Source organism: Neopsephotus bourkii, unplaced genomic scaffold (genome assembly GCF_033783945.1).
Source record: "Neopsephotus bourkii isolate Nb327-2 ecotype Australia unplaced genomic scaffold, CSIRO-AGI_Nbou_v1 NB_1831, whole genome shotgun sequence".
NCBI classification, from domain to species: domain Eukaryota; kingdom Metazoa; phylum Chordata; class Aves; order Psittaciformes; family Psittacidae; genus Neopsephotus; species Neopsephotus bourkii.
The window spans coordinates 1,311,200-1,339,098 of record NW_026902304.1 but is presented as its reverse complement, the minus strand read 5'-3'; the positions used below and the strand labels follow the sequence as shown (position 1 = coordinate 1,339,098).

General features: G+C 40.4%; 2 protein-coding genes across 2 annotated transcripts in view; both read right to left on the bottom strand.

Moving 5' to 3' along the window:
• Window positions 1-21,431, bottom strand: part of KIF27 (kinesin family member 27) — a 28,337-nt gene extending 6,906 nt beyond the window's left edge. The window contains exons 1-13 of the mRNA XM_061343905.1: window positions 21,282-21,431; window positions 19,627-20,015; window positions 18,268-18,468; window positions 15,972-16,930; window positions 11,441-11,584; window positions 7,363-7,536; window positions 5,806-5,981; window positions 5,277-5,410; window positions 4,588-4,743; window positions 3,314-3,522; window positions 2,244-2,441; window positions 1,786-1,899; window positions 578-754 (exon numbers count right to left, since the gene is read on the bottom strand). Of these exons, the coding sequence (XP_061199889.1) occupies window positions 578-754; window positions 1,786-1,899; window positions 2,244-2,441; window positions 3,314-3,522; window positions 4,588-4,743; window positions 5,277-5,410; window positions 5,806-5,981; window positions 7,363-7,536; window positions 11,441-11,584; window positions 15,972-16,930; window positions 18,268-18,468; window positions 19,627-19,936 (2,952 nt within the window). The 5' untranslated portion in view covers window positions 19,937-20,015; window positions 21,282-21,431. The remainder of the gene's footprint in view (window positions 1-577; window positions 755-1,785; window positions 1,900-2,243; window positions 2,442-3,313; window positions 3,523-4,587; window positions 4,744-5,276; window positions 5,411-5,805; window positions 5,982-7,362; window positions 7,537-11,440; window positions 11,585-15,971; window positions 16,931-18,267; window positions 18,469-19,626; window positions 20,016-21,281) is intronic.
• Window positions 21,432-21,924: 493 nt separating this feature from the next.
• On the bottom strand, window positions 21,925-27,390 carry QNG1 (Q-nucleotide N-glycosylase 1). Its single transcript, XM_061343906.1, has 4 exons — window positions 26,948-27,390; window positions 25,252-25,511; window positions 23,518-23,713; window positions 21,925-22,219 (listed from the first exon to the last, which is right to left on the bottom strand). Exons 1-4 carry the CDS (start codon window positions 27,282-27,284, stop codon window positions 21,987-21,989), a joined length of 1,026 nt encoding a protein of 341 aa, XP_061199890.1. The 5' UTR covers window positions 27,285-27,390; the 3' UTR covers window positions 21,925-21,986.
• Between the last annotated feature and the right edge of the window lie 509 nt (window positions 27,391-27,899).

Genomic DNA, 27,899 nt, shown 5'->3' with positions numbered 1-27,899 from the left:
AGGTGAGACTGTCACATTCTGCAATTAAAGACTTACCTGCTTCTTGTAATGAGACAGGTACCATAAGACCATTTTGAGTAGACAGGTACCATAAAATTTACTATTTACTCAAAAGATGAAAGAAAACAGAAACAATGTGCAGTTGTCTGCATACTAAAAATTCAAGGGACTAGTCTTTATAAGTGACAATGATACCTCAATTTCTATTCACAAAATCAATTTCTATTCACAAAATAAATAGTACAAAATGTTTCACTGTCATGTTCTCCAGTTTGCAAAAGAACTGAGTCATTTTTAGATGTCATATTTTTTTAATGCTGTGCAATAACAGAACGCAGTTCTGTTTTGTTGTTGGAATTTTGTTTTGTTGTTGGAATTTTGGGGAGAGAATGAGAATAATAATTATGCCATGTTATTCACATTTTAGATGTTGAGCTGCTCAAACTACAGAATAATTTCACAGCAGAGACACAGGTCACATGGCTTGAGCCTCCTCTGCTATCTTTCTGGCTTCCCCCCACCATTCTTTCAGTTAGCACTATAACTGTCATGAGTTTTATGGGTTTTATTATACCACCTGGCTAGATCTCAGTTTCTTCATTTCCAGGTGGCTTTTCTCTTGCAGTAATGCTTCTTTTTTGGCTACAATGGCTTCTCTTTTCTTTAAATCTTCTTCTAGTTCTGCTAACTGTTGGTGCTGTTGGAGAATTCTTTCAATTTCTTCATCCAGACATTTCTTTTGCTCTTCTAATTTCTAGTTTAATTGGAGATACAGAGAACATTAACCAGGACTTCTGGAGTCAGAATTTGGTGATTATGTTTTAACTTTTTCAGAATAACTGATAGAACTGCTGAAGAAATTTACATTTCTAATGTTAACATTAATTCTGCAACAGTCTTGATTCAGAATAATATAGAAATTGGACTGACTTAAAAAGAGGATGAAAAATGCTACATTGCTACATCTCATATAAACAAATTTGTATCACATGTCTTTAATGAAATGTATTCTTTTTCTAAGAACAGTTATATAAATAGATGTCTTTCACATAATCACAGCAATTAGGTTTGAAAGGTATCACAAGAATTCAGTTAGCCCATCTTCACTACATTATAGACACCAAAGACCAGCTATTTGTGGAAAAACATGATGACAAGCAATTATGATATTGAAAGAAAGGCAGCAAATGAGAGCTCCGATTCTGCTAGCACACTCAGTTATAAATTTATTCTCAAGCCACAGTTTATCAGTGAATATGTCCCTGGTATGGCTAAAATGTTGCCTTTATTTAACTTCTTAAATTTCTTTTCACCTTTAAAGACTTTGGATAACTCGTGAAACTACCATGTTCCAGTGTCCACATATGAAATTATGCACAAGACACATTTTTCTAATCCTGTTAGGAACTACCAGAACTATAGACCTCTGTCATGTATGTCAGAGGAGAAAATAAAAAAACCTAAACAAACCATGGAACATTTCTAATGGAGCTCATCAGGATCGCCCTCAAACCTACCAGACAAACAAATTTGTTGAATTCTTAGGTCTTTGAATCAGCATATTTGACAAATCAGAGAAAGAAAAGACATTAGAGCTTCTCCTTCATTCAAAAAGAGTAAAAGAGTTGCTAGACTATACTCCCAATTTTTGCTATAGCAAAAAAAAAAGGACAAACTATGATTGAATACCCTTCTTCTGAATACTTTACAAAGATGACTAGGGATGAACAAAGAATGTTTGGGGTTTTTTTCAGGGCCTACACAGATTTGGAATAGATTAGCTACCTGTAGCTTCTGTGAAGTTTCCACTGAATCATTTTTCTTCTTTTTAAACGCAGCAATCTCTTTATCCTTAAGTTGAAGGATCTTCTGTTGTTGCTCCATCTTTAGCTGAAGCTCCTATAAAGAAAAGCAAAGCCCCATTATTCCTGCCTTAGTCTGTTTTTAAAGTGTGTTTAATGTCAGAGTCCACACAAGTATATAATCTGAAATACTGACCCTAAATTTCCATGTAAAATTGCAATTTAGAGCTAGATATCATGTAATAAATAATAAAAAGCTGAAAAGAAAGGCAAACTGAAGATTTCCGTTTAAGTGTTTATAGCGATTTCTTAAGTGCATTTGTCAAGAAAGTAGCTACTTAAAACTGGAAAGCCTAGCAGTATAGTTTATTGACTTCAGGGAAGCAATGTCAAAACTGGCACATCTCATTCTTTGTGACAAAGAACCAGGAAGAATCCTACTTTAACTTGTTGCTGGTCCCGCTGAATCTCTGCTTCTAGTTGCTTCTTTTTTTCACTCTCCTCACACAACCTCTTCTGTAGCTGGGTCTGCTGATGCTTCATCTGAGCCACATTCTGCTCAAGTTCTGTTGCCTGTCTTTCACTTTGGTTAGATAACGAAGCCAAATTCTTAGTGTCTTCCTGCATCTTCTGTAAGACCTGAAAGTTCATGACAAATTTCAGCTTAATAGTAGAAAAAGTGCAATATTACTCACAACTTCATTCTTTATTTAACTAAATTCCTATGAGTCAGTAAGACTTACTAACCTATGTGCAAACAATCATTCACTATTTCTCTGGTTTCTGAGCTATGTGGTAAAGTTGGCACAGCCAGAATTAACCTCAAGCAACATGAGAAGGTAAGGTAAAGATACAGTTCATGCCTGGCAATACTATGGAAATAGTAAAATCTAATACAACTCAGAGGTGTGGGAAATGTGCAGAAACAATGGTGCCAGAATGCTGGTCCTGAGCTCCAGTCAATAAGCCAACTACCTCTTTCTTTATAGGGTTTGTCTAACCCACCATTCTAGGACCAAGCAGCACAGAATACCTAAGCTGGCCATACATAGAACTTAAGCTTAGGTATAACAAAACTTAAAAATAGAAGGTCAGTGCCATATAAGATGACTGTATTAGGCCTGGTCTTGCAAACCATCACAGTGATTTGCTTAGAGATGGAATTCATACGGTACTTTCATAAAACTTTGATTTTATTTATGGCAGGTAAGAACCTTGTGATAGTCTCCATGTATAGGTTATTTTGTGGTACCTACACACAATGGTGTACGAGCATCTCATATTACCCACTTTTTTCTTGGTTTCTTATCTATCAAGAAAATACTGTATCTAACCACATATGTGGATAACATAAATAGCATTCTGTGTATAATAGTATTAAGTTTCTCATTATCTACTTCAATCAGCTTCCAGTGTGTAAAACTGGTGAGAGTTTTACAAGCAGAGTGTTAAGTTTCAAAAGTGATAGCAAGGCAGGGATTTGCAAACCTTAATGGTTGGATCAGACATACCTGCACTTTCAACTTAGCTGCATCCATCTTCTTCCGGAATTCCTTTTGTAACTTTGTTTTCTCAGGAGTGTCTCTCAGCTCCTTATTACTCTCCAGCTCCTGAAGCTGCTTTTGCGTTTCAGCCAGTTCCAGTTTGGCCTGCTCAGATTCTTGTTCCAGTTTAGTTATCTTCAAAGAACATTGCCTGCTTACAGACTGAGCATCCTTACCTTAAAGACATCATATCAAGATGGTTTAAAAACATCAGGATAATCAGTTGAAACGTGATACTTAAGTCTGTAGTTGTATTACTTACTTACTTTATTCTGGCTAAACCAATAATTTCTGAGATAATTTCCAACCTTAAAGGAACATACAGTTCCTTTATAACTCTGAAATAAAGGAAAGAGTCTTAAAACTGAGTTCTTTATGAGTCACCATTTGTCACCAAATAAAGTGACACCTTAATGCCAAATAAAGTGAAATTCTTCCTCCTACTGTAGTTTTTTGTGAAAACAGCTCTCACGTGATTCATAAATTATGCTTTTTCCAGAAGAATATGCTGTTTATTTGTTACTCAGCTATCCTCTTAATAATTAGTAAACAGCTTTGGATTGTGTTTCTGCCCTCTTACTTGCCCTGTTTGTGTTATCTTTCCACAGTACTATTGGGGGGGGGGGGCCGGGCACACAATCTTTCTCAGTGCCAAAAGACAACCTCAAGAGAAGGTATGCACAGGAGAAGAGTGTGATTGAAGGGGCTGAGCAAAAAGACCCTTACAGTCATAATAAGGCTAGTTTCTGGCAGGCATATAGGTATATACATACCAGGACAGATGTATAAGGGTGTAGGCTAACAGGGACACTGACCTTTTCCCTCATCCACTTCTGACTCCTGCTTCTCTACTGCAGCGCTGGGAATGTTTACATTCGCAGCACAGTGATGTATCTTCTCTCCTATCCCAGACACCATGTGACAAATACATGTCCACAAACAGATCAGTAGCACTAAGCATACATAAAAAAATAGATGATTGGTGGATAAAAGCAAAAATCAGCCAAGCACAAAAAAAAATAACAATTTCATTTGTGTATCATAGCAGAGTTGACTGTAATCAAAATTTGCAGCCTTCAGTGCAATCATAGCAAATAATTAATGAAAGTTATGAACCTTTATTAAAAGTATTCTTGCATAAGATAATTACATAAAAACTAAAACAGGACTACCAAAGTTTTGTGGTTTCTCTTTTTTTCCTGAACTTCTTCATTCTTATTTTTCCTACAGTAGCTACTTACCTGTTCTTGCTAATTCCTTAATAAGTTCCTCTTTCATTTTGATATTAAGTGCAAGTTCTCTTATTTTTTGCTCAGCCTCAGTGAATCTCAACTCTGAACTCTTTAACTTCTGCATGTTAAAAACGTGACTTTTTTGGAGGCTGTCAATCTCTTCACCTTGAAAGAAAACAGAGCAATATAGTGATAAAAAATCTGGAATATGCTCTGTATCCAAAATATAGTGCCCTGCACTGTGTGTGTGGAATTCGGCCACATGAAATAAAAGAACCAAAAAGAGAGAATAGCACAAGGAATCTTTTCCCTGCCATGCAAACAGTAAAAGAAAGAATGGTATGCACTAGTGTTTCAAGACCCTAAGTGGGAGGAAAAATATTCCTAAAACCATTTCAGTCCATCTCTGATAATAGCATCTATTTTCTTTTATTGAAGCAGTGCTGAAGATTCGTATCTAAACAGCTTTTGATGTATGTTTTCTAGCTAATAAGTATTACTTAAACATTAAGGACACTAATATGAGTTTCAGAAAGGGGAAAAAGAAGCAGAGAATCTCAAAGCCCAGACTGATCTATTAACAAAAAAAATACCTGTATCAAATACACGTATTTTGCTGGGAAAAATAATTATGTATGCTGAAGACATTCTTGTGTATTCTGACACAGTCAGATTTGCTCTCATGACTTCCATTTTACCTGTGGTTGTGTCACTGTGTAGAGCAGATTTGTTGGATAAACAAGACTTGTCTACCTGACACTTCATGTCACTTAGATCAGGAAGAAAACACAAAGAAGCCTGTTTTCGTGTCCATGTTCGGTTTATGGAATGCCTAGGGAAGAATGAAAAACATGCTATATTCCAAACATGCAGGGAGTATTTTTTTTTAGAGCTTCCAAGTATGTCATTGTAACAGAGAAGAATCCCAAATTCACATAAGCATTTGTACCTTCTCTCTCATCTACTCTCCACTTCCCCATCTGCCCTGATCTCTACCATAGATTCTAGCCCTCAAACCAAGATTATGCAATCTTTGTTAAATCACAAAAAAGATGTTTATTAAACTTATTTTAGTTTAAAAAATAGTTTAAAGATGCCCTGTTGGTCCCCTAAATTTACCATAAAAAGATCACAAACGATGTTAAATTATGGCAGGATTAGGGAGTAATACTACTTTTGTTATACATTTGTCTATAACAACAAAAAAAAAGAATATAAAAAAATTACTTAAATGAGGTTTTCTTTTTGCTGCCTGTATTTTCATCCTCTTCATCACTTTGGTCAGAGAGATGACAGTGAAGGACTTTATCCTGATCTTCTATGTGGCTCAGTGTCATCTGGCTGCGAGCACGGAATTTTGCCATTACCCGGGCCAGGGAGAAGGCAGGGGAGCTTGTATACACCTGTCAAGAGCACACACAAAGTGACAGGTAAAAACACTTGCAACAGTTTATCAATTCTTTACTGATATTAAACAAACAAACAAAAAAAAAACACACACAAAACAAAAACTCAGTTTAAAAGTCTGTCATCACTTGAGCTTGTAAGCAAAATTACAGAGGTTTTCTGTAATACCTCTGGGTAGCTTTGTAACAAAAGGTTTTGCTTAGAGCACTTGTTCCAAATGTGAAGGAAGGCACTATTAGCAACTCATTATCTACTGTAATATATGAGGAGGGCCACGAGGATGGTCAGGGGACTGGAGCACCTCCCATATAAAGATAGGCAGAGAAAGTTGGGGCTGTTCAGCCTGGAGAAGAGAAGGCTGTGTGGAGACCTCATAGCAGCCTTCCAGTATCTGAAGGGGGCTTATAAGGATGCCGTAGAGGGACCTTCATTAGCGACTATAGTGATAGGACAAGGGGTAATGGGTTCAAGCTTACACAGGGGAAGTTTAGATTGGATATAAGGAGGAAGTTCTTTACTGTGAGGGTGGTGAGGCACTGGAATAGGTTGCCCAGGGAAGCTGTGTGTGGAGACAAGTGTTCTCACAGGAGAATGGATAACTGGTACATAAACTGTGAGTAATCCTGAAAGATACAGCAAGGCCATGAGAGGCCTGAGGAAGCTTAAGCAAGCAAGGTAAGAAGAAGCTGTAATTCAGAGTTACGAGAACTGTGGGCTGTTGGCAAGCTTTCGAGGTGAAGTTCTCACACCTGTGCTTAACCAATTATGTGTTAGTCGCTAAGGGTCTTCAAGACATGTATCCAATCATAATATGCCAAATCACTGTAAGTGCCTGTAAGAAATTGTATATAAGGAGTTAAAGCTTCATGATAAATTGGCATTCGTTGATCACATTGATCATCCCTGCGTTGTCCGTGACTCCTGCGTCGACAGCTGTGAATGCTCCATCCCTGTAAGTGTTCAAGGACAGGCAGGATAGAGCCTTAGGTGACTTGGTTTAGTGGGAGATGTCCCTGCCCATGGCAGGGGGGTTGGAACTATATGATCTTTAGGTGCTTTCCAACCCTAACTATTCTATGATTCTACAGTTCTATGATCAGTAAGAATAATTCATTTTCTGTCATGCTCAAAATCTGAAGGAAAACACCAAAAAAGGCTCCAGCTTTAGCACATGTAATAATTTTAAGCCCAAAAATTTTGGACAACTGTGGCACAGCATATGTTGCAAGGCATTAAAAAATAATTTTTCAGAGTCTTCAGTGGGAAGCTAAACATCATGTGAGAAAGCCACCATAAATTGTCATGTCAATTCTAACTACAGAACTATAACCATTGCAAAGTAAATGGAAAAAAAAGTAACATTCAGATAGACCTTACCTTTTGGCTCTCTGTCCCTGAAGGTGGCTGAAGAGAATGTAGCAGACTCTTTGTGAGTGGGACACTGTATGGTCTGCTTGCCCTTGAGAAGTCCGAAGTTTTCACATCTGTAAATTTCTCCAATTTCTCTTTTAGCTGATCAATAAGCATTTGCTGTTCCACCATTTTCTCATTCTCATATGGAAAAAAAAACAAAGCAAAGCTGTTGCTGATCATGAGCTTTATGTCACATCCACCACCTAGAAATTCCTTACAATGGTCATGAATCTTGTATATCACTCACTGATCTGAAATTCTTCTGCAGTGAACAGGTAAACTTTGCAACAAACTGAAAATTCTATCACATTATCATCAATCTAACACACACCCCTCAACTTTGATATATATTAGACACATTTTTGTCCAGAAAGATCTATCCAAGATAAGTCACATTAGTTTATGTAGGCATCTAGTGGGAAGATGATGACATACGTACCAGCATGTGCTTACTTTATACATGTATTTATGGAGAAATAAAATGGGAAATCAACAAAAATGTTCAAATGAAACACGTGATCTGAGTCTAATTAAACATGTATACAGGCTTCCTCTTTGAGCAGCTCCCCTTCAAAGATTATTTCCATTAAACATTAAAATCATCCCAGGCTACTTCTTTTAGCTTCCACCGAGCCCCAACACTGTTGATAATACTAGTTGGAAGGACTTACCTATCTGCTTCTCCAGCAGCAGTCTGTTTACATTTTTCATAAGTACTTATCTTACCTAAACTGATTCATCCATAAGGTCAGGATTATATTTATTTTCAACTCCCTCTCTTCCTTTCAGTTCTTTTCAAAGTACCTTTACATCTGGCCTAGTAACAACAGGAAACTTGAAGAATAGCTAGTGATAGTCAACCAGAAGTATTCAATGAAAGATACTTCGCACTCTCCTCCTTTGAATAATACATTTTTATTCATTCTTTATATCTCGTTTTCTTAAACTGGAGGTTCCTTCCAAACATATACAGACAATGCCTTGCAAACTGACATTTTATTGAAATACATAATATTCCTATGTCATAAGAAGCAGTATAGATATATGAATCATAGAATCATAGAATAGTTAGGGTTGGAAAGGACCTTAAGATCATCAAGTTCCACCCCTCTGCCATGGGCAGGGACACCTTGCTCTAAACCATATCACCCAAGGCCTCGTTCAACCTGGCCTTGAACACTGCCAGGGATGGAGCATTCACAACCTCCTTGGGCAACCTATTCCAGTACCTCACCACCCTAACAGGAAAGAATTTCCTCCTTATATCCAATCTAAACTTCCCTATTTAAGTTTTAACCCATTACCCCTTGTCCTATCACTACAGTCCCTAATGAAGAGTCCCTCCCCAGCATCCCCATAGGCCCCCTTCAGGTACTGGAAGGCTGCTATGAGGAATCCACGCAGCCTTCTCTTCTCCAGACTGAACAGCCCCAACTTTCTCTGCCTGTCTTCATATGGGAGGTGCTCCAGTCCACTGATCATTCTTGTGGCCCTCCTCTGGACTTGTTCCAACAGTTCCATGTCCTTTTCGTGTTGAGGACACCAGAACTGCACACAGTACTCCAAGTTAGGTCTCACAAGAGCAGAGGTAGAGGGGCAGGATCACCTCCTTCGACCTGCTGGTCACACTCCTTTTGATGCAGCACAGGATACAGTTGGCTTTCTGAGCTGCAAGCGCACACTGAAGCTGGCTCATGTTCATTTTCTCATCGACCAACACCCCCAAGTCCTTCTCTGCAGGGCTGCTCTGAATCTCTTCTCTGCCCAGCCTGTAGCTGTGCCTGGGATTGCTCCGACCCAGGTGTAGGACCTTGCACTTGTCATGGTTAAACCTCATAAGGTTGGCATCAGCCCACGTCACAAGCATGTCAAGGTCCCTCTGGATGGCATTCCTTCCCTCCAGCGTATCAACCGAACCACACAGCTTGGTGTCATCAGCAAACTTGCTGAGGGCGCACTCAATCCCACTCTCCATGTCACTGATAAAAATGTCAAACAAGACCTGTCCCAACACCAATTCCTGAGGGACACCACTTGTTACTGGTCTCCAGCTGGACATTGAGCCATTGACCACAACTCTTTCGTGTGCGGCCATCCAGCCAGTTCTTTATCCACTGAGTGGTCCATTCATCAAATTGACATCTCTCCAATTTACAGACAAGAATGTTATGTGGGACAGTGTTGAATGCTTTACACAAATCCAGGTAGATGACATCAACTGCTCTACCCCTGTCCATCAGTTCTGTAGCCCCATCATAGAAGGCCACCAAATTGGTCAGGCAGGATTTCCCCTTAGTGAAGCCGTGATGGCTGTCACCAAGCACCTTGTTGTTTTTCATGTGCCTTAGCATGCCTTCCAGGAGAATCTGCTCGAAGATTTTGCCAGGCACAGAGGTGAGACTGACCAATCTGTAATTCCCCGGGTCATCCATTTTCCCCTTCTTGAAAATGGGTCTACCATATTTTTTATGATTTTGGGAGCAGTAAGAGCCAACTGATCCACCTTGAAGCTACTATTTAACGTTTTTAGGACTCTTCATCCCTGGTATCCTTGTACATACAACCCCACAGCGTATATACAACAGTGGACATGTAACACCTGTTACGTAAATACGTCTGTGTATAAGCGTTAAGAACTACCTAGTACCTGCTAAAGTTTCTTCTACCATGTATCACTAGGGTGCATATTCCTGTGAATACAACTTTAAATATTTGACAGAAGTGTTTGCCTTTCATTATTCTACCTATTTTATCTGTTTTTAAACAAAAGGGGCAGTTTAGCGGACTAAGTACCAAAACAGTGCCTGAGAGTTCTCAGGCTTCTCTTCTGTTTCTGAAACAGAAACAATCATGATCTTTTACCTACACTGTGACTGTTTCTGTTCATTACCCCTACCTTGTATCTTCCAGAATTTATCTAAGTACTATCTCAGTGTAATCAATTGAGACTATGGTGTACAGGTTGAAAAAAAACCAAACCCAAAACCAACAAAACCAAAACCAAAACAAATTAAACAAAACAAACACAAACAAAACAAAACAAAAAAACCCCAAACCAAACAAACAAACAAAAAACAAAACAAAACAAACAAAAAAAACACCCAGAGGTGACAGAAAGTGACAGAGGAAAGAAAAAGATGATGACTAGTATACTTACCTTTCATTCATTGACTCTCCTCAAGCCATCAGCAAAGAAGAGGAAAAATGAGAAAAAGAATAAGGAGCAGAGTACTAGCTAGCCATGCTTTTCTCTTTTAAAAAGTCAGACAATTTATCTATCAGCGACATGACAGGTAACACCAGGAGGCTGTTAACTATTCTTTTTACAGTCTCCTGGATCTTGAAATGTTATACATTTCCTACCCATCATAATCTCACTAGCAAGCTAGAGAAGGAAGAAAGTAAGCAGTGTTTCTATTGTGTCATTCAGTTTTCTTTAATAGTAAGTGTTCAGAAAATTTGGATTAAATTCTGCCTAATAAAGTCAAAAGGGAATAACACTCTAATCCTTAATAAAGCTATAACAAAATATGATTAGGATCGAGACAGGCACTTTTAGGGTCCAAGCAGCCTCTTAGAATCGAGTCACAGAATGCTTTGGATTGGAAGGAACTTTGAAGATCACAAACCAACCCCCCTACAGGATCTTTACAGTCTCTTTTTTTATTCAGAAGAATATGTGAAGGTCTTTAAAATCCTAATTCATTAATTGTCTTGAAACTACTTAGCAATAACACACATCTGGGGAGAGAGGGATGTGTTTAGGAAGCAAGGAGAGAGTAAATAATTCACCTCATGTTATACAGGAAGGTTGTGACACAGGTAGGATGATACTCAAACTATCACAATATTGTGCTTCATCCAGTAGATAAACTCGACTCATTAAGTGATACAGCTCTAACTCAAACAAAACGCCCATAAGATTGACAGGTAGTTAAGTCCAAAAAAAGTCTTAGGGACTTATCTTGAAATAATGAATGCATTCATACATGGAAGAATTGTTCAATACAGATACAGGTAATGTGTACCAGAGGAAAAATACCTGTAATCTATGAGTTTCTTGAGCCTCCTTTAAAGATTCCAGTTGTTTTTCATTTTCCTGTAATAATGTCTTTATCTGATTCTGCATTATCTGCAGTTCATGATTCTTCTGGGTAAATACTTCTTCATCCATAACGAGAGCCTGCTACATAATAAAATACAAGTTCAGCTGGGGAAAAAGGGACTATTGATTTTCTTCTGAAAAGTTTCTTTCTTGAGAATAATGTACCCATAACCAAGCCTACTTTACTGAAGGTAAATATCTAAATCCAATTATTCTCTTTAGGGGGCTGTGACACGTAGCCACAAGATCTCAGCATCAACCATTAGATTAATAATGCTTCTTAGATGAAAAAAATAAGGACAGCTGCCCTCATTCTGCAACTTGGATAACAGCCTACAGATTAAAGAAACCTTAAGAATGCTTCTTCAGGTGTTCTTGTGAATAAATAATCTAATACTAATCAAAGGAGACTTTCAAACACTAATCTCCCAGAAAGCCTGTAGAACCCATATGAAATATGGAAACATCATTGTCTTCATGTTCTACATCTTTCTTTCAAGAAAATACAACTCTGAACAGCGTTTAAGAATGCACTCAAGAACCTGATATCTTTAGAGAATAGAACTTTTTCCCAACTCTGTGTACCTATGCAAATGTTTCTACTAACCATAGTTGACAAGTGTATCCTGTTCCCTACAGGTGCTGCATCATTATGCAGAGTTGAGCCAACTATAGAAAAAAAGAAGCTAGCACATATGTCAGCATAGTGACAGAGTGGGGCAGGATGAAGAGACAGAAAACTAAGTGGCATATTGTCCATGTTGCATTAAACATACCTAACTAAAATCAGAATATATTTGCTCAGTTGTATTGGGTGTGTCAGTTCTGTGAGGAGAAATTATCATGCTTGAGAAAGCTGAGAGCTCTTCTCCCCCTAGGTTGTTGTCTGGCACTAGCTCATTCGAGCTACCAGCATGACAGGATCCTCATGGGATATCTGCATGCTAAGTATCCCCACAGCTCCTGTACACAGACTTTCATAACCAAGGTAGGTGCACCCTCCTACTTCCTCATATCGTCCCCACAATCACAAAGAGAACCACAGGGTGGCACGTGGTGTGTGTCTATGGTTCCCTTTCCTTTGAGCAGAGAAAGGCCAAGTTGCAGTAGCTGGAATGCTGGCCTGCAGGGGCAAAGAGGGAGACTATCCACATTCTCTTAGAGTTGCTGGACCTTGTTGAACAGTCTTTCTGCAGTTGAGATGCAGATCAAGAGCAGGTAGGGGGAACAGAGATTGTCTTTAAATCACTGGAGCTGCCAGACCAGTCTGTACAAAGTTGGCACCTCAATGTGAGCCCAATCCATCTTGGCTAGTTTGCTGACGCATGACATCTGTGCACCCTGTACATACTTCTGCTGCACAGACTGTGTTCACTGTATGCCATTCCAGGGCATCTGATTATTGTCCATATCACTGTCAACTACCTTCACCACTGCTAATTCCCTCAAGACACTGGGTACCTTCCTCTGTGGTAGTCCACTAGCCTTACTGGATTACAAAGTCTTCCTTAAGAGGGAACCTGGTATTAATAAGAGCCATCTCTGAAGGCTGTGGGTGGCTGCTCCTCTTCCAATCATTCTGTCAATCCCACAGTCCCTAGCCATGAAGCCCAGCTGCTATGCCTTGCTACCTTCTAGTTCCATGCTGTTAGCCCTAGTATCCCAGCACTGGAGCAACCAGGTAGCAATTTGTTCATCTTGCTCACAGACAAAATCTTTCCACCTATCTTGCAGCTTGGTCATGGATAGGGACTGGGTAGTTTCCAACTCTTAATGATTTCTCTCTTTGCTCCCCTGTCCTGCTATAGAATAGACTGCCTCTTCTGATTCTCCCTCTCTCAGGAGGAGCTGGTCTTCTCTTACTGAGTTGACTTCTGCTTCCACTGCTTCTTCTTGACTACAGAAGCAACTATTACAGTTGAGAGTTCAGTCTCTGGTTTAGTGCCCATTTGCGTGGCCTCAGAGCAAGAGACCTCATTCCCATTTGTGGGCTCTTATATAGGGAAGAACTCTTGCATCTCTGATGGCACTGGATGGTGGCTTGATAGGCAAACACCAGGTCTCAGTACAACTTTGGGGGTTTTTGTGTTTCACTTGCTCTCCTTCAAATGGTGTATTAGTTTGATGGATTTACAAGCCTGTTCAGCTTGAAATCCCAAGGTGTCAAAGTCAGTAACAGCCCTACACACCTGCCTAACTCGTCCCATACACCCTGTCACACCAGGGATTAGTCACCTTAGAGCATATTCCTCTGTGGCACCCACAATTATTTGTTTAACCTTATGAACAATAATCAAAATCAGGATGACAAAACATGCACCAGTGTGAACAGTCTGATTACATAAGAATATTGAAGGAACTGAGAAGCCATTACATCAAGGCTATAAAAACCTATCCTGGAGAGAGGAATAGAGAGGTGCCATTCTTTCCTCCTGCCACACAATGTCTCTCTGAGAAAAAAAAAAAAGGGGGCGGGGGAGATTATCGTTGTTGGTTTTGTCTACAAGATGGTTCTTGGAATACTGGGACATAAGCTAAGACCCAAATACCAGATAAGACTGAAGGCTGGTGGTTTTATCATACCTATGTAAGACCCAAATACCAGAATAGATTGAAGGCTGGTGGTTTTATCATAGCTATGTAAAACCCAAATACCAGATTAGATTGAAGGCTGGTGGTTTTATCATAGCTCTCCTAAGGAAAGGAAAGCAAAGTGATAAACAACACACTAAATGGCAAAACTGGAAAATAGTAAGCCAGCATATTTACCTAAAGCAAATATGCCAGCATCATGATATGCAGCACTCACTCAAATGAGAACTTAACTAATCAGGTATAATAGCTAGAAGTTTAATCTAGTACAATCTAATTAAATTTGTCATTATTTTGAAGACCACATATCAGGCACCAAAAGGTTGGGAGCTAACCCCAGCAGGCAGCTCTGCACATACTGCTGCTCACCCAATCCCCTTCCACCCCCAACCTCAGTGGGACATGGGAAGAGCAAAGGAAGAGCACAAAAAAAAAAATGTGGGTTGAGATAGAAATTGTTCAGTAAGTAAAGGTGAAGTGGAAGACGAGGGAAAGAAAATAAAACAAACCAACTGATGCAAAGACAGTCACCCACCACCTCCCAGGTGTAACTGATGCCCAGCCAGTTCCCAGATGAAACATGGCAAACCTCCCTAAACCTCCTCTTTTAATTGCTGAGCATGATGTTGTATGGCATGAAACATCTCTTTGGTTAGTTTGAGTCATTTGCTTAGACGTGTGTGCTCAAACCTTTTCTGCACCCCCAATCTATTCACTGGAGTGGCAAAGGGAGAAGCACACAGCCTTGACACTGCACAAACACTGTTCACCGAGCATTGTATTGGCCACAAACCCAAAACACAGCACACAACAACCTGCTATGAAGAATTAACTCCATCCCAGCCAGGCCTAAATACAAAAATCTAGCAGATGAAACAGCTCAGCCTCAGAATCATCCTAAAACTGACTAGCCAAAATATAATGTTACTTATTTCTATAATAATTAAATGATTTTCTATTCAATCACCCGTTAAGATAAAGCTGTTTTGCAGGGATTAGACAAACAAAATTATACAAGATTGTGAATGAAACGTAAGTTGTCAAATTAAGTACAAGTAAGTGTAACAGTTTACAACTTTGAAAATTGAATTCAAGTTTTAGCAGACTCCTCTTTCACATAGTTACTTAAATACTTAGCAGTCTGCTAAAACTTAAAATGGTTAGAGCTGGAAAGGACCTTAGGATCCAGTTCCAATCCCCTGCCATGGGCATGGATGATTCACACTAGACTGTCATCCAAGGCTCTGTCCAACCTGGCCTTGAACACTGCCAGGGATGGAGCATTTAGCATTTAGCATTAGGGCAACTAAGATGATTAAGGGAGTGGAGCATCTCCCTTATGAGGAAAGACTGAGGGAGCTGGGTCTCTATAGTTTGGAGAAGAGGAGATTGAGGGGTGACCTTATTAGTGTATATAAATATATAAAGGGGGAGTGTCACGAGGATGGAGCCAGGCTCTTCTCAGTGGCAAACAATGAAAGGACAAGGGGAAATGGGTATAAATTGGAACACAAGAGGTTCCACTTAAACCTGAGAAGAAACTTCTTCTCAGTGAGGGTGACGGAACACTGGAACAGGCTGCCCAGGGAGGTTGTGGAATCTCCTTCTTTGGAGACATTCAAGACCCGCCTGGACACGTTCCTGTGTAACCTCATCTAGGTGTTCCTGCTCCGGCAGGGGGATTGGACTAGATGATCTTTTGAGGTCCCTTCCAATCTCTAACATACTGTGATACTGTGATTTAGCATTTCTTGGGCAACCTGTTCCAGTGCCTTACCACCCTCACAGTAAAGAGCTTCTTCCTTATATCTAACCTGACCTTCCCCTGTTTAAGTTTAAACCCATTACATTAAATTATCAACTTTTAATTAAATACCTGGCATTTCTTTAGTTCCTGCTTTAGCTGAAGAATTGTGGTATGATGTGGCATTTGGCTGGTCTCAGTTCCTGTGTCAGCTTCCTGCATTATGAGATCTCCCTTCCTCACTTCCTGTACCATAGTGATCCAGCTCTGCAACCTGTCCCGCTGACTTCTTTTTAAACTAATATTATCATTCAAATCAACCAGAAATGGGAAGGCTTCATCCACACAAGTTCTGTAACTGAAATATTGAACCTGAAGCTGAGTGAGCTGCTCTTCAAGTGAACTGATATGATTTTTTTCTTGATTTAAGTCATGCGAACACTGATTATTGACTTGCTGGTTCTGCAAAGCTTCTCGAAGCAATCTGATTTCAAGTTCCATTTCATCAATCCGGTCTTGATCAGGGTTGTAATTTACAACTGGCTTATTTCTAATGTTTTTGGCTCTGTTGGCATATTTGAGGGAATTTAAAGATTCATCAAAGTCTGATGAGGATGGACTTATACATGTTATCATGACAGTCCTGGCATTTCCTCCAAGTGAGTCTTTCAAAATACGAGTTATTTTAGCATCCCTGTATGGAACATGTACACTTTTTCTTTTTGGGTCTCCAAGGGCACTGATGACATTTCCCAAGGCTAACAGACCACTATTTATCTGAACTGATTCTTTGAAGCGTTCACCAGTATTTCCAGTCTTTGTCACCCTCTCTGATCCTGCCAAATCCACAAAATGAAACTTCGAAGCGATCATCTCAGCTGATTTCCAAGATGAATTCTGGGCAGCATCAGTACTTTTGTGAGACTCTGTAGACCATTTCTGACAAATATTGATGGTAAAAATGGCATGAGATCGACTAGAGTGCTCATTCATTTGTGTTGTTCCTGTGTGACGAGCTGCATTGCCGTTTTCCAACAGGCTCATAACTTCATCTGCACATTGTACTTGGAATTCCTTAGCACCAACAATCACTTCAAACACCAAACCAAAGTAAGTTAGAATAATTCGATTAATTTTAAACTCCTCAGCAATATTTTACAGCAGTTAGGAAAGCTCAAACTATACACACATATTAGGGAAACCTACAAGCCTGCATTATTATGAGGTTACAGCATATAGGTATGGAAAAATAAGACAACATGTGAAAAGCATAAGGTACAACACATCTGAAACCTGCAAATATTTATGTATGGACATATTGTGTCACACAATACACAGCTTTGCTCACACACTGCCATATCCATATGCAATTTGCAGTCTAGTGCTATCTAGGAAAAGCATGAGCAAAATCAGCTCAAAGGATATTTTCCTAGTTTAAAAACAAAAGAAAACAAAATCAAGACTAAAAATAAACAAATATGTAGTAGAAATGATTCCTAGACTATGGTAAGAACAGAATTTCTATGTAGCTTGTGTAGTTGGGCCTTTTGGACAGTTATCTATTATTAATCCAATAATGTGGAAGCACACTTTTACCAAGTACTCCACCAAGCATATTTTATGTCTGTTGTTTTAATGAAGGATGGAAAACCTACTGAAGCTGACTCCAACTGTACTGAAGAAGAGAAACAATTTAAAATATATTATATACTTTGGAATCCGTATGAAGCAATGATATTGTCCACAAGATTTATGCTAAATTAGTGCCTGCTTCCAGCCACAGATAAGAAAGCCATGCCAGCTCAATACAACAATATATTGATACTAATAGAGCAAACAACAATTAGAATATAAAGAATAAGTGTGTGTGTGTGGGGAATGACATGCAGAAACAGGCAAAACCCCTTATACAGTTTCAGAATAAAATCTCTCCGTTGTGGGTTTTTCTAGCATTTTCATGTGGTGGACAGAAGAACTACAGGATAAGTGTTAATTTCAAAATTTCAAGAAAATACCAGATGCTAGTCTCAATGAATTGCTGTCTTCCACTCATTTCTTAGTGAAAGGGAGGGCTGATATTTAGAGTATAAGCAGCTTAACAATTATAATTTTGAAGTAAGAAGCAAAGTTTTAACTGTAAAATACTTACTCAAGCAAATAATCACACACTATTGTGTTTATAGACAGAATCTGCAGAAGCAATACTGTATTGCTATTTTATAATTTGTTGCCATTTCTGATCAAACATATATATTGTTCACAGGCATCGAAAGCCCCAAATTGCTCCAAATCAGCTAAACCGAGTTTATACACTGAAAATAATGTTTTTCTAATACTAGTAATGAATAAGCTCTTTCAAGAGAAGGCAAGAATAACTTGGGCACATGTCTGAAGCCCAACACACCAAATTTTAGAGCTGAAATCCTACCTGTATTTCCCTTTTCATCTTCTCGGATATGTAGTTCTTTTACAGAGGTCTCCAAATCCAGTAAATCTCGAAGTTCTTCCTTGTAAACCTCTATATAAGACACTTTCACATGGAAATCAATGTTACGGTTTTCAGAAATATGCTGAAATAATTCCTGAATAGCCCGTGGGATTATGCCCTCTTCAGCCTCTGCAACTGATGCTAAAATATAAGCAAAGATGTCACAGGGGCTTGCAGTCATTTTGCCACATAAATCATAAAAGACTGAAGATTGAGAGAAGTCTGTAACATTTGCTACTCAAAATAGTGAGGAACCTGAAAAGCTCAGTGTTCCTAAGGATTTTTGTAAATATCTGATCTTATGAGGTTCAGAATATTTGCTTGCATCCATCAATAGGATTCATAGTTAAGTTCTAAATTACATAATGTTATAGTCATGAAAGTTATGAGAAATATGCAGTCTACTTTAAAAGACTGCTTCTTTATTCATACTCATTATGATTGCCTGAGGGAACTGGGATTGTTTAATCTGGAAAAGAGAAGGCTCAGGGAGACCTTATTGCTCTCTACAACTACCTGAAAGGAGGTTGCAATGAAGTGGGGTCTGGACTCTTTTCCCAAGTAACAAGTGACAGGACGAGAGGAAATGGCCTCAAGCTGCACCAGGGGAGGTTTAGACTGGATATTAGGAAACAAGTCTTTATCAAAAGGATGATAGGGCATTGGAACAGGCTGCCCAGAGAAGTGACTGGGTCACCATCCCTGGAGATATTTAAAAGAGGTGTAAATGTAGTGCTTTGGGCTATGGTTTAGTGGTGAGCTTGGTGATGCTATGCTAGTGGTTGAACTTGATAACCTTAAGGGTCTTTCCTAACCTAAATAATTCTATGATTCTAAATAAAAGGAAGATTTTAATAACTACCAAGATATTTAGAATCGTTTATTTATATCCATTTGAAAGACTTAAATCATATATTTATGTGTTGTTATAGAAACTTCTTAAAGAAAACAAAACCAAAAAACAGATTGAGAAAGTAAACAATTGCTTACTTAAAGCAGGTGTTTTCATAGGATCTCCAAAACACTGCATTTCAGGAAGAAATTCTAGTTTAAGCTGCATGTTAAAAATGGGCAGTGAGCCAAAGCACTTTATTTTTTTTCTTAGATAAGCCTAATTTATGGGGAAATTGGTTTTTAGAATAGCTTAATTATCAAATGAATATTGGAAACATTTGTTTTTTTATTCTACCTTTTTTTTATTATACCTAAAATTTTGCAGCATCATCTCCTATTTATTTTATATTTACATTGCACAACTACACTGTTCACCAGTGAAAAGGAAAACTTTCTACAACCTACCAATGTGGCCACCTCCAATAGTGTAAGTCTTCCCAGAGCCTGTCTGTCCATATGCGAACACTGTAGCATTGTATCCTTCAGTCAATGACACTAGAAGAGGCTTAATGCAAATAGTGTAAACTTCTTCTTGGGTTGAGTTTTTGCCAAATACAAAATCAAAAGTGAAGACACGGTCCTTCCCAATGATAATCTGTTGTGTATTTGGGACTAATCTCACACACACTTGATGGTTATGAAGTACTTCTTTGGAAAGCAGAGGTCTGATTCGAACTGCGACTTTAACTGGGATCTCCTCCATGCCAGACTCCATTCCTGTGCTCCCCACTTAGTATGTTAACACACTCATCAGGAAATGTTACCACTCCTGTGTTCGTGTCATTCACAGCTGTCTGTAACAGAAGAAAAGCTTTTCCACTTTCTATAATAAATAAATTTCCTGCCAAAGCAGTAAGTTGACATTTCCTAAAAAATATATAAGCACCATTACACTCTTGAAAAGCACCTGATATAAAAGCATGCTTTAAAAACCTATTCCACATACGAAATGCCAAGCATTTTTAACTGTCAAGCACAGACAAAGGAGCTGTATTGCCTACACAGGAGGTGTGATTTTCAAAGTATCTAATTATTACATATACAGCATTTCTCTGAATTTAATCTGCATCTCAAAACATATTCCATTATTTTTTATTAATGATACATTTTAGCAACCATGGTTCCTTATGCTGCTCCCTGCACATTCATTCTCACAACATAAGCACTGTAGGGCAGCATAACTTTAAATATCAAGGAACACCCTTTCTTTACAGCTCCCTTGCATGAACATTCAAAACCCCTCACGGACACTGCTGGATCCCAGCACATTTTCTTTCTCTAATTCTAAGCATCCTTGCAGTGCAAGGACAAGTTTACTGAACTCCTGATTCCTGAACTCCCACACGCTAGTTGCCCTTAAGAAAGCCGTGATTACCAAACTGGCAGAACTCATCAGCTAAGATGCCACATTGAAGTTGGTTGAAAACAAACAGCTTTGAACCGTTGTTGTCTTGTGGCTGCAGTGAGAAGAGTTTCTGCATTTTATTTTATTCCATTTAGTTCAAGGGCTTCACCATCCAGAGCTCAGAAACTATCTGAATCTGGAGAAAGACCCATCTTATTGTCAGAGCAGAAGAAAAACAAGCAAAGCATAAGACTGAAATCAGGCTCGCCTCATAAAGGACCGGATGATCAGAAACAGCCTTATATACTTACTACTGATTCAAAACACACTTCGATTGATTTCTGGTTTTATTTATCCAGGTGCCTTATTTTTATCCCCTAGCAAGCTCTGCTGCAACATGCTGACACTCTTCTTTTAAAATTATGTTAAAACACCCCAAAATAAAACAATAAATCAAGTCACGAGGGGGAGTGAGGGGTGCTGGAAGAGAGATGTGGGAGATTAAGGGTAAGGAGCGAGGTAAACCTATTCACTATGGTATAAAAGCGTGTGGAGTATTAAATAGCCCCAGAGCGCCACCGCACGCTCCTTGCTGCCAGAAGCAGAAGCAGATGTGCCGGAAGGCTTTTTCTTTTCGCTGGCAGCGGTATTTTGCGAGGGGGCGAGTAGTCTTTCCACGTTTGCCGTGTGTCAAAGCGCACCTTTCATCTCAAACCTGAGAGGAGCCAGGAACGGGATCCTGCCTGGGTCTCGGGAGTCGCCCGGGCCTCGGAGCGTTCCCTAGTCCCCCTGCCCGGCCATCCCCCGACTTCCGCGCCGCTGGCCGCTGAGGAGGGTCCCGTCAGGAGGGGCGTGTTGGGACTGGCCGCGCTGGGGCCCGGCGGAGCGGTGGCAGCCGCAGCCGCTGTCTCCCCGTTGTTTACGGCGCCTCGCTAGGCAACGGCGGCAACGTCCGGCGGCGGCCCCGCCGAGCGCCCCGCCCGGCGCCCACAGCGCCCCCCAGCGGCGAGGAAGAGCCTCCCGCACCACCCCCCCATCCCAGCGAGGAACGCACGGCAGCATTTGCCGACGGTCTGCACCCGCCCCATAAAACGGAGAGGTCTCCATGCGATTTATATGACTGCAGTTTATTCAAGAAACAAAACGGTACCTGCACCGGTACATACACAAACGCAGAACTGGAAACAGGAGCGATAAGCCCTGCAGCGACAGGGGCTGCCCAGCTAAGATCACACAACAAATTCCAATCACAGCAAGAGAGATTCAGAGAAAGAAAACAAAAGGCAAGTTCTTAATTCATCATCAGGAAATGAGCATTTCATTTAGCCCGTTCCAAATTAGTACATGACAAACCATCCCACAAAACGAGTAATCGTTATTCAACAAATAATACATCAACACAACAGCCATCAGGCTGGACTTAGTAATAGATAGACCGCACTTGGTGGAAGGGAATGTCTTTCATCTCCTCCCGGTGTTCCCGGGCATAGTCCCAAAGATAGTAGTCCAGCAAAACTGCATTGATTTTGTCACGCATGTCCTGACCCTTCTTCTCGTATAGCTCCAGCAGATGCTTACAAATCAAAGCGCAACACCAAATGGAACAGCCACGGATCTCTACCTCCTCTTTATCTCCAGACTGGAAAATTGTTCCTGCAGGACACAAAGAGACAGCAATCCGTTTATATGCAAAAGACAGGAGACCCAGGATGGCCTGAATTTGCCTTACGCGCCCTCCACATTTATCCTAAATGAGGACTGCAGTTTTCATGGCTAATACACTGCAACTGCTGACAGTGTTGCTGTGCATTTTCTAATGACTAGTTTTATCATATGCACATATAAGTTCACCCCCTATTCAATTAAAACAGCATTCTGTATTTTAAGAAAGTTGTTTAAGAAAAGAACAGGTGTTTGGGTTATATTGCACGTTATATGACTATTTCTTTGCTTGTGGATATAAAAAGTGTAGTCAAATGTAATTTCAATACCACATATTTTCTTCCAGGATAATTCTATTCAAGACTAAAAAATAAAATTAAAAAAAATCCAAACTGAAACAAAAAAAAATCCCTTCTTTCCCCCTCTCCAAAAAAAAATAAATCCAAAACTAAAATAATCAAGAAAGCTACCTATATATATATATATATATAAATGTAAAGGGACTGATTTGTTTGAATGACTTGGATGGGACTGTCCTTAACTAGGTTTCATGGAAAAGATAAATTGTCTACATGATCTATTTAATACACACATATATATTGGCATATATATATGTGGCCATCCTATTATGATCCATGGATAATTGTATTAATCTGTTTATCTTACTGTGTAATTTTAAAATTGTGTAACAGCAGTCCTACCTCTAGACACAGTCATTTTACAGCGGATAAAGGGTTGGTTTATGTTTTTATTCACTGATGTTCACAGTACTGGAAGATGGAACTGTGCTTAGAAACAAGACTGGAGTTTGATGAAATTAACTTCAAGCAATTCTTTTTTAATGGATGCTTAATATTACCTTGCCTGTCACCAGTAGCTCAGTACAGATACTGAGGAATCCCCATTTATATAATCTTTGAACTAATGACAAAAGAGTTGCTTCTGTTACCTAAACTTCAAAAATCATAACTATACTGATTCTGAAGCATGGTTTTGGCAAAAGCAGCCCTTCAGAAATTTAGATCTTAGTGTTTCTTTAATCCTTCCCTTACCAGTGTTTAAGCCAAGGAACTGTTAGACCTTTATAAAAGCATAACCTTAAGATGTCATGCAGGATTACTGTTAAAGCTCCTTCTTGTTGCCACATCACTACATACGTGGTCCTTGTTTGGTGGAGAAGAATAAAATTACACGACCCTTACATGGACAAAACATTACACTGTAAAAGCAGCTTTAGCCTAGAGTGTCAAGAGGTAAGATTACTTGGTATTAGTAAGGGAGGAACAAACCTTCACGTAGTTTCTTCATTAGTTCCTCAGAATATTTCATTGCTTTTAGGTGAACAAGAACTTGGGGAATTCGATAGTCAGCAAATATAGTCAGACTAGAAATGTCTTCAAAAGAGCCATCTCCTTTGCCTTCTAATACACTCCATGTATCAGCCACAAGTATTTGTGCCCGTTTGTAGAAAGACACCTTTTTTTTCTGAGGAAAGAAATGTATTAATTATTAAAGTACTTGAAACATCAACAAATACAGCAATGGTATTTACAGAGAGAGACATGTAAAGAGTTCCATTCTATGAAATAAACTATTGTGTTTGTGGTTAAGCAAACAATAAAAATGCAACACTCTTTAACAGTGTAAAATCTAATCAATACCATCCAACCTTTTCTTTCAAGGAGAAAAAACATGTACTGGATTAAACAACTGAAATATTTAATTAAATCTGTTTATCTGTAACGTTAATGAGGTAAAATTCCAGTCACGCCACCTACTAAATGGCAGATTTAAGTTATAAGTGCAATAGGTTCAAAGCTCCAGTGACTTGTACTCCACAGAGTTACCTTGAGAGGACTGCATGGACTATTGGTATATGCCATGCTGCCAGCAGCATAGTCTTTAAGACATAACAATACAACAGCTGAATTTTTGCAGATGGGACCGAGCACAGAAGCGGCTACGTATGCCACTGATGCTAAATGAAGATGTTGCCTATACAGCAAAATTAGAGACATGGAAAACACCAGATAGTGTTGGTCTACTTCCCATCAGTTTCCTTCAGGAAAACAACTCCAAAAAGCTCCACTATACCGTCAATCCTGACAAAAGTTATCAATTACTTTTGGCCTGCAGTCATTTGTGCAATGCCTGTTGAATCAACGGAAGTTATAGTGTGGATTCCCAGTAGTTCTACACTTTTACAATTCTACCAGCTTCATTTCCTTCTTTAGCTGCAAAGAAACTCACGGCAGAAGAAGGAGATGGGGAATAGGGATTGTCAGTAGCAACTGAGGCAAAGGGGGGGAATGATAAATTTGTGATTTTTCCAGGCAGTAATCATCTCAAATGTCATGCATTTTTAAGGAGTACGAAGGAGTCATGATCTACCCGGAACATGGAGTAATATAAAAATAAATCACAACAAAGCAACAAAGACAGAGACAGCAAATGAAAAAAAAACAGCTCTCCTCCAGAAGGAAAAAAACATGACTGTTGTTTTTAGAAATACGTTCCTGACTAGGTAAGGACTTAACACAATCAAAGTTCTTTTACTGTTAATAAACGGTGTGACTCTGTTTTTGGAGGTTTAGAATGATAAAGAAATGAAATCTGAATTACCTTACCCCAGCTTATCAAGAAGCATACTGTGGACCAAGAGTATTATTTAAAAAACCTTCTTCCTTATCTGTGTGACTCTTAGCAACTGACATAATTAAGATCAGCTGCTTCACAGTCTGATTTTCATTTCATTATACAGGACAATATCTTTGCTGATTTTAGGCAAAAATATTAAGAATAACTTTCCCCTCTTATTTCCCTTGAATTTCACATATTCCACAGAAATGTTTCTATTTACCTTTCATTTCCTGGATTAAACCCCCCCAGTTCACAAATATTAGATCAATTCTGAACTAACTTCTCCGAAAAATTTAGACAACCTAAGAGCTATCTTTTAAAGTCACACAATCAAGGATGAATAAATTCTTATCAGAAGAAACCTACTGTTAGAACCAGCTTACCTCATATACAGCTTCATCTCTGTAAGAAGGAAAGTTCTCCAGTATTAGCTGTAGTAGTTTCTGAGCACTTCCCTTACTCATTTTAACGCAGGTGAGAAAAGAGCCTCCAAACTTCTCCAGCAGAATTGTTCCACTTTCATTCAGCACCCTATGTCTTTCTTCAATCAAAGGTATGGACACTTCCGTGTCAGAGCGAAATACGTGTTTAACTTGGTCAAGTGTCACAGTGGCAAAATATGATGCACTAGTAATAGGAATTCCTTTAGAAAAAGAAAAACAAGATGTTTAGGCTACCGTAACACATCCCAAGACCTAATGCAGAGGCCTGCCACAGATGGAAGCATTTACACAGTAAGATCTAAGAGTCTGTCAACTCTTAAGACAATTACCTGAGGGTTCAGTGATTACCACACTCACTTAGCTGCCTAAAAACAAATCTGCATTTGCACACAGTCCTTCCAAACAATAACAAACAAATAACAGTTTCCAACATGTCACCACGGAACCCTTATTACTTTTTGTATGTAATTTTTCCCAGCTGCTTAGTCTTCACCTTTTAGTGGGATGTTTACCTAGCACATTGGCAAATACAGTTCATATACAGATAGTTTAGACAGCATAGGCCTGTTTTTCCTTAGCTCCTAATCACGTTATGCATTTATAATAAGTATCTTAACCAAACATTCCCATAATTTACAAGCAAATACCATAGAATAGTTAGGGTTGGAAAGGACCTTAAGATCATCTAGTTCCAACCCCCCTGCCATGGGCAGGGACACCTCACACTAAACGATCTCACCCAAGGCTTTGTCCAACTTGTCCTTGAACACTACCAGGGATGGAGCAGTCACAGCTTCTCTGGGCAACCCATTCCAGTGCCTCATCACCCTCACAATAAAGAACTTCTTCCTTATATCTAACCTGAACTTCCCTTGTTTTAGTTAAATTCCATTACCCTTTGTCCTGTTGCTACTGTCCCTGATGGATTACAACTTCCAACCATACCTACTAATAGGGTTTTTTTTTTTTTTCTTATGACAGCAACAAGAGTTAGCATTAAAATACTGGGTTTGAGGCATACAGGTTTTCAGAGTCACTGGAGCTGCTTTGGTACTACATTAGTAGAAAGGATGCTCAACTGAAGTCTCTTTTTTTTGTCATGGAAACATGGAGTTTTCTTAATAACACTTGTGAAGTAAGAGAAGTCACAGTTTACTACAAGCACTCCTTACAGTTTTTTTAATGGATAAGTGGTAACACAATTAGAGCCACAAGTTATCTAATTTCAGCAAAAGCACTTCCAGCTACCTCTCGCAAGCCCCACAGACTGACCTGCACATAGATTTACCAAAACGGTAAGATGTAGTTTGCAGAAGTGGCTCTTATTTCACAGTTTTGGTTGGAAGGAACCTTAAAAGCTCATCTGGTTCCAAGCCCCTGCCACGGGCAGGGACACCTCCCACCAAACCAGGTGGCTCCAAGCTCCATTCAACCTGGCCGTGAACACTTCCAGGGAAGGGGCAGCCACCGCTGCTCCGGGCAGCCTGTGCCAGTGCTTCACCACTCTCTATTTTATGCTTATAGAGCCGTTTCCAGCGCCCCCCACCCTACCGCTCACTGACTCCCGCGGCCGCCTGGAGGGGCAAGGTGTGGGGGATGATGCGAGGGGCAGCCTCGCTCCCCGGCGCTCACTGACCGTCATCAAGGGCCCTGTTGACGGCGGCGCAGAGGGACCAGTACCCGCTGTACATTTTGCCCTTGTACTTCACGAGGTACTTCTGCTCCTCCCGCTCGGACCAGAAGGAGAAGTTGAGCGTGTCCACCAGGAACACCCATGCCACCGCCTCCTTGCTGGCGGACTGGGGATTCAGCTCGTGGAGGCTCTTCCACCCCTCCAGCCCGAACTCCACCGTCGAAGCTTTGTCGAACAAACTCTCTGCCACCCGCCGCGCCCCCTCCTCGTCCACGGAGACATTTTTGCTGTTGTCGGCTATAAACTTGGCGGACTCCAGCGGGGACGGGAACTCCTCCATACTCGACCGCCTCTGTGCTGATAACAAACACGCACGGTTTTTCAAGGCCGGCCCCTAGACTCCCATCCCAGCCCCACCCAGCCCGCGGCTCACCACACCTGCGGAAAGAGACTCGGCAACGGCTGTCCCCACCCCCTGTACCGCACCCACCTCCCGCACGCGGCTCCGGCGCGCAGGTCCCCTCACCGCCAACGGGGCAAGAGTCCCCCCCCCGCCCCCCCCGCTGCCTCCGCTGCACAGTGCGCAGGCGCCCAGGGCACTCGGGGCGGGCTCAGGCGGGCGGGGTCGTTATCGCTGCCGAGCTGGTGCTGGTTCCCGCCGTGAGGTCTGACTACAGGAGACCCCCGCTAGGCCGGGACCCCCTCCCGAGGTGGTGGCCTTTAGAGGAGCTCCGCAAGGCAGAGCTGGTGTTCAGCGGCGGGTACTGTAAGGCCGGGCTCGCTGCCTGCACCCCGCTGTGCGGGGCCGCCCTTGAGGAGAGCAGGACTGGCGAGCGGCCAGGGCGGGACTGGGGGCAGGACACACACTGACTCCACGGTCAGCCGGAGGGAGGCCGGCGGTGAATCCCAAATCATGGACGGTTATGGGAAGAATGCCCCCCAAGATACTTCCCAG

Coding starts and splice junctions, on each gene's coding strand:
- QNG1 (XM_061343906.1), bottom strand. CDS start 27,284: ATGGAGGAGTTCCCGTCCCCGCTGGAGTCCGCCAAGTTTATAGCCGAC. Junction 25,512..26,947: donor CAACAGGGCCCTTGATGACG/GTCAGTGAGCGC, acceptor CTTTTTCTAAAG/GAATTCCTATTACTAGTGCA. Junction 23,714..25,251: donor GAGATGAAGCTGTATATGAG/GTAAGCTGGTTC, acceptor TTCTTTCCTCAG/AAAAAAAAGGTGTCTTTCTA.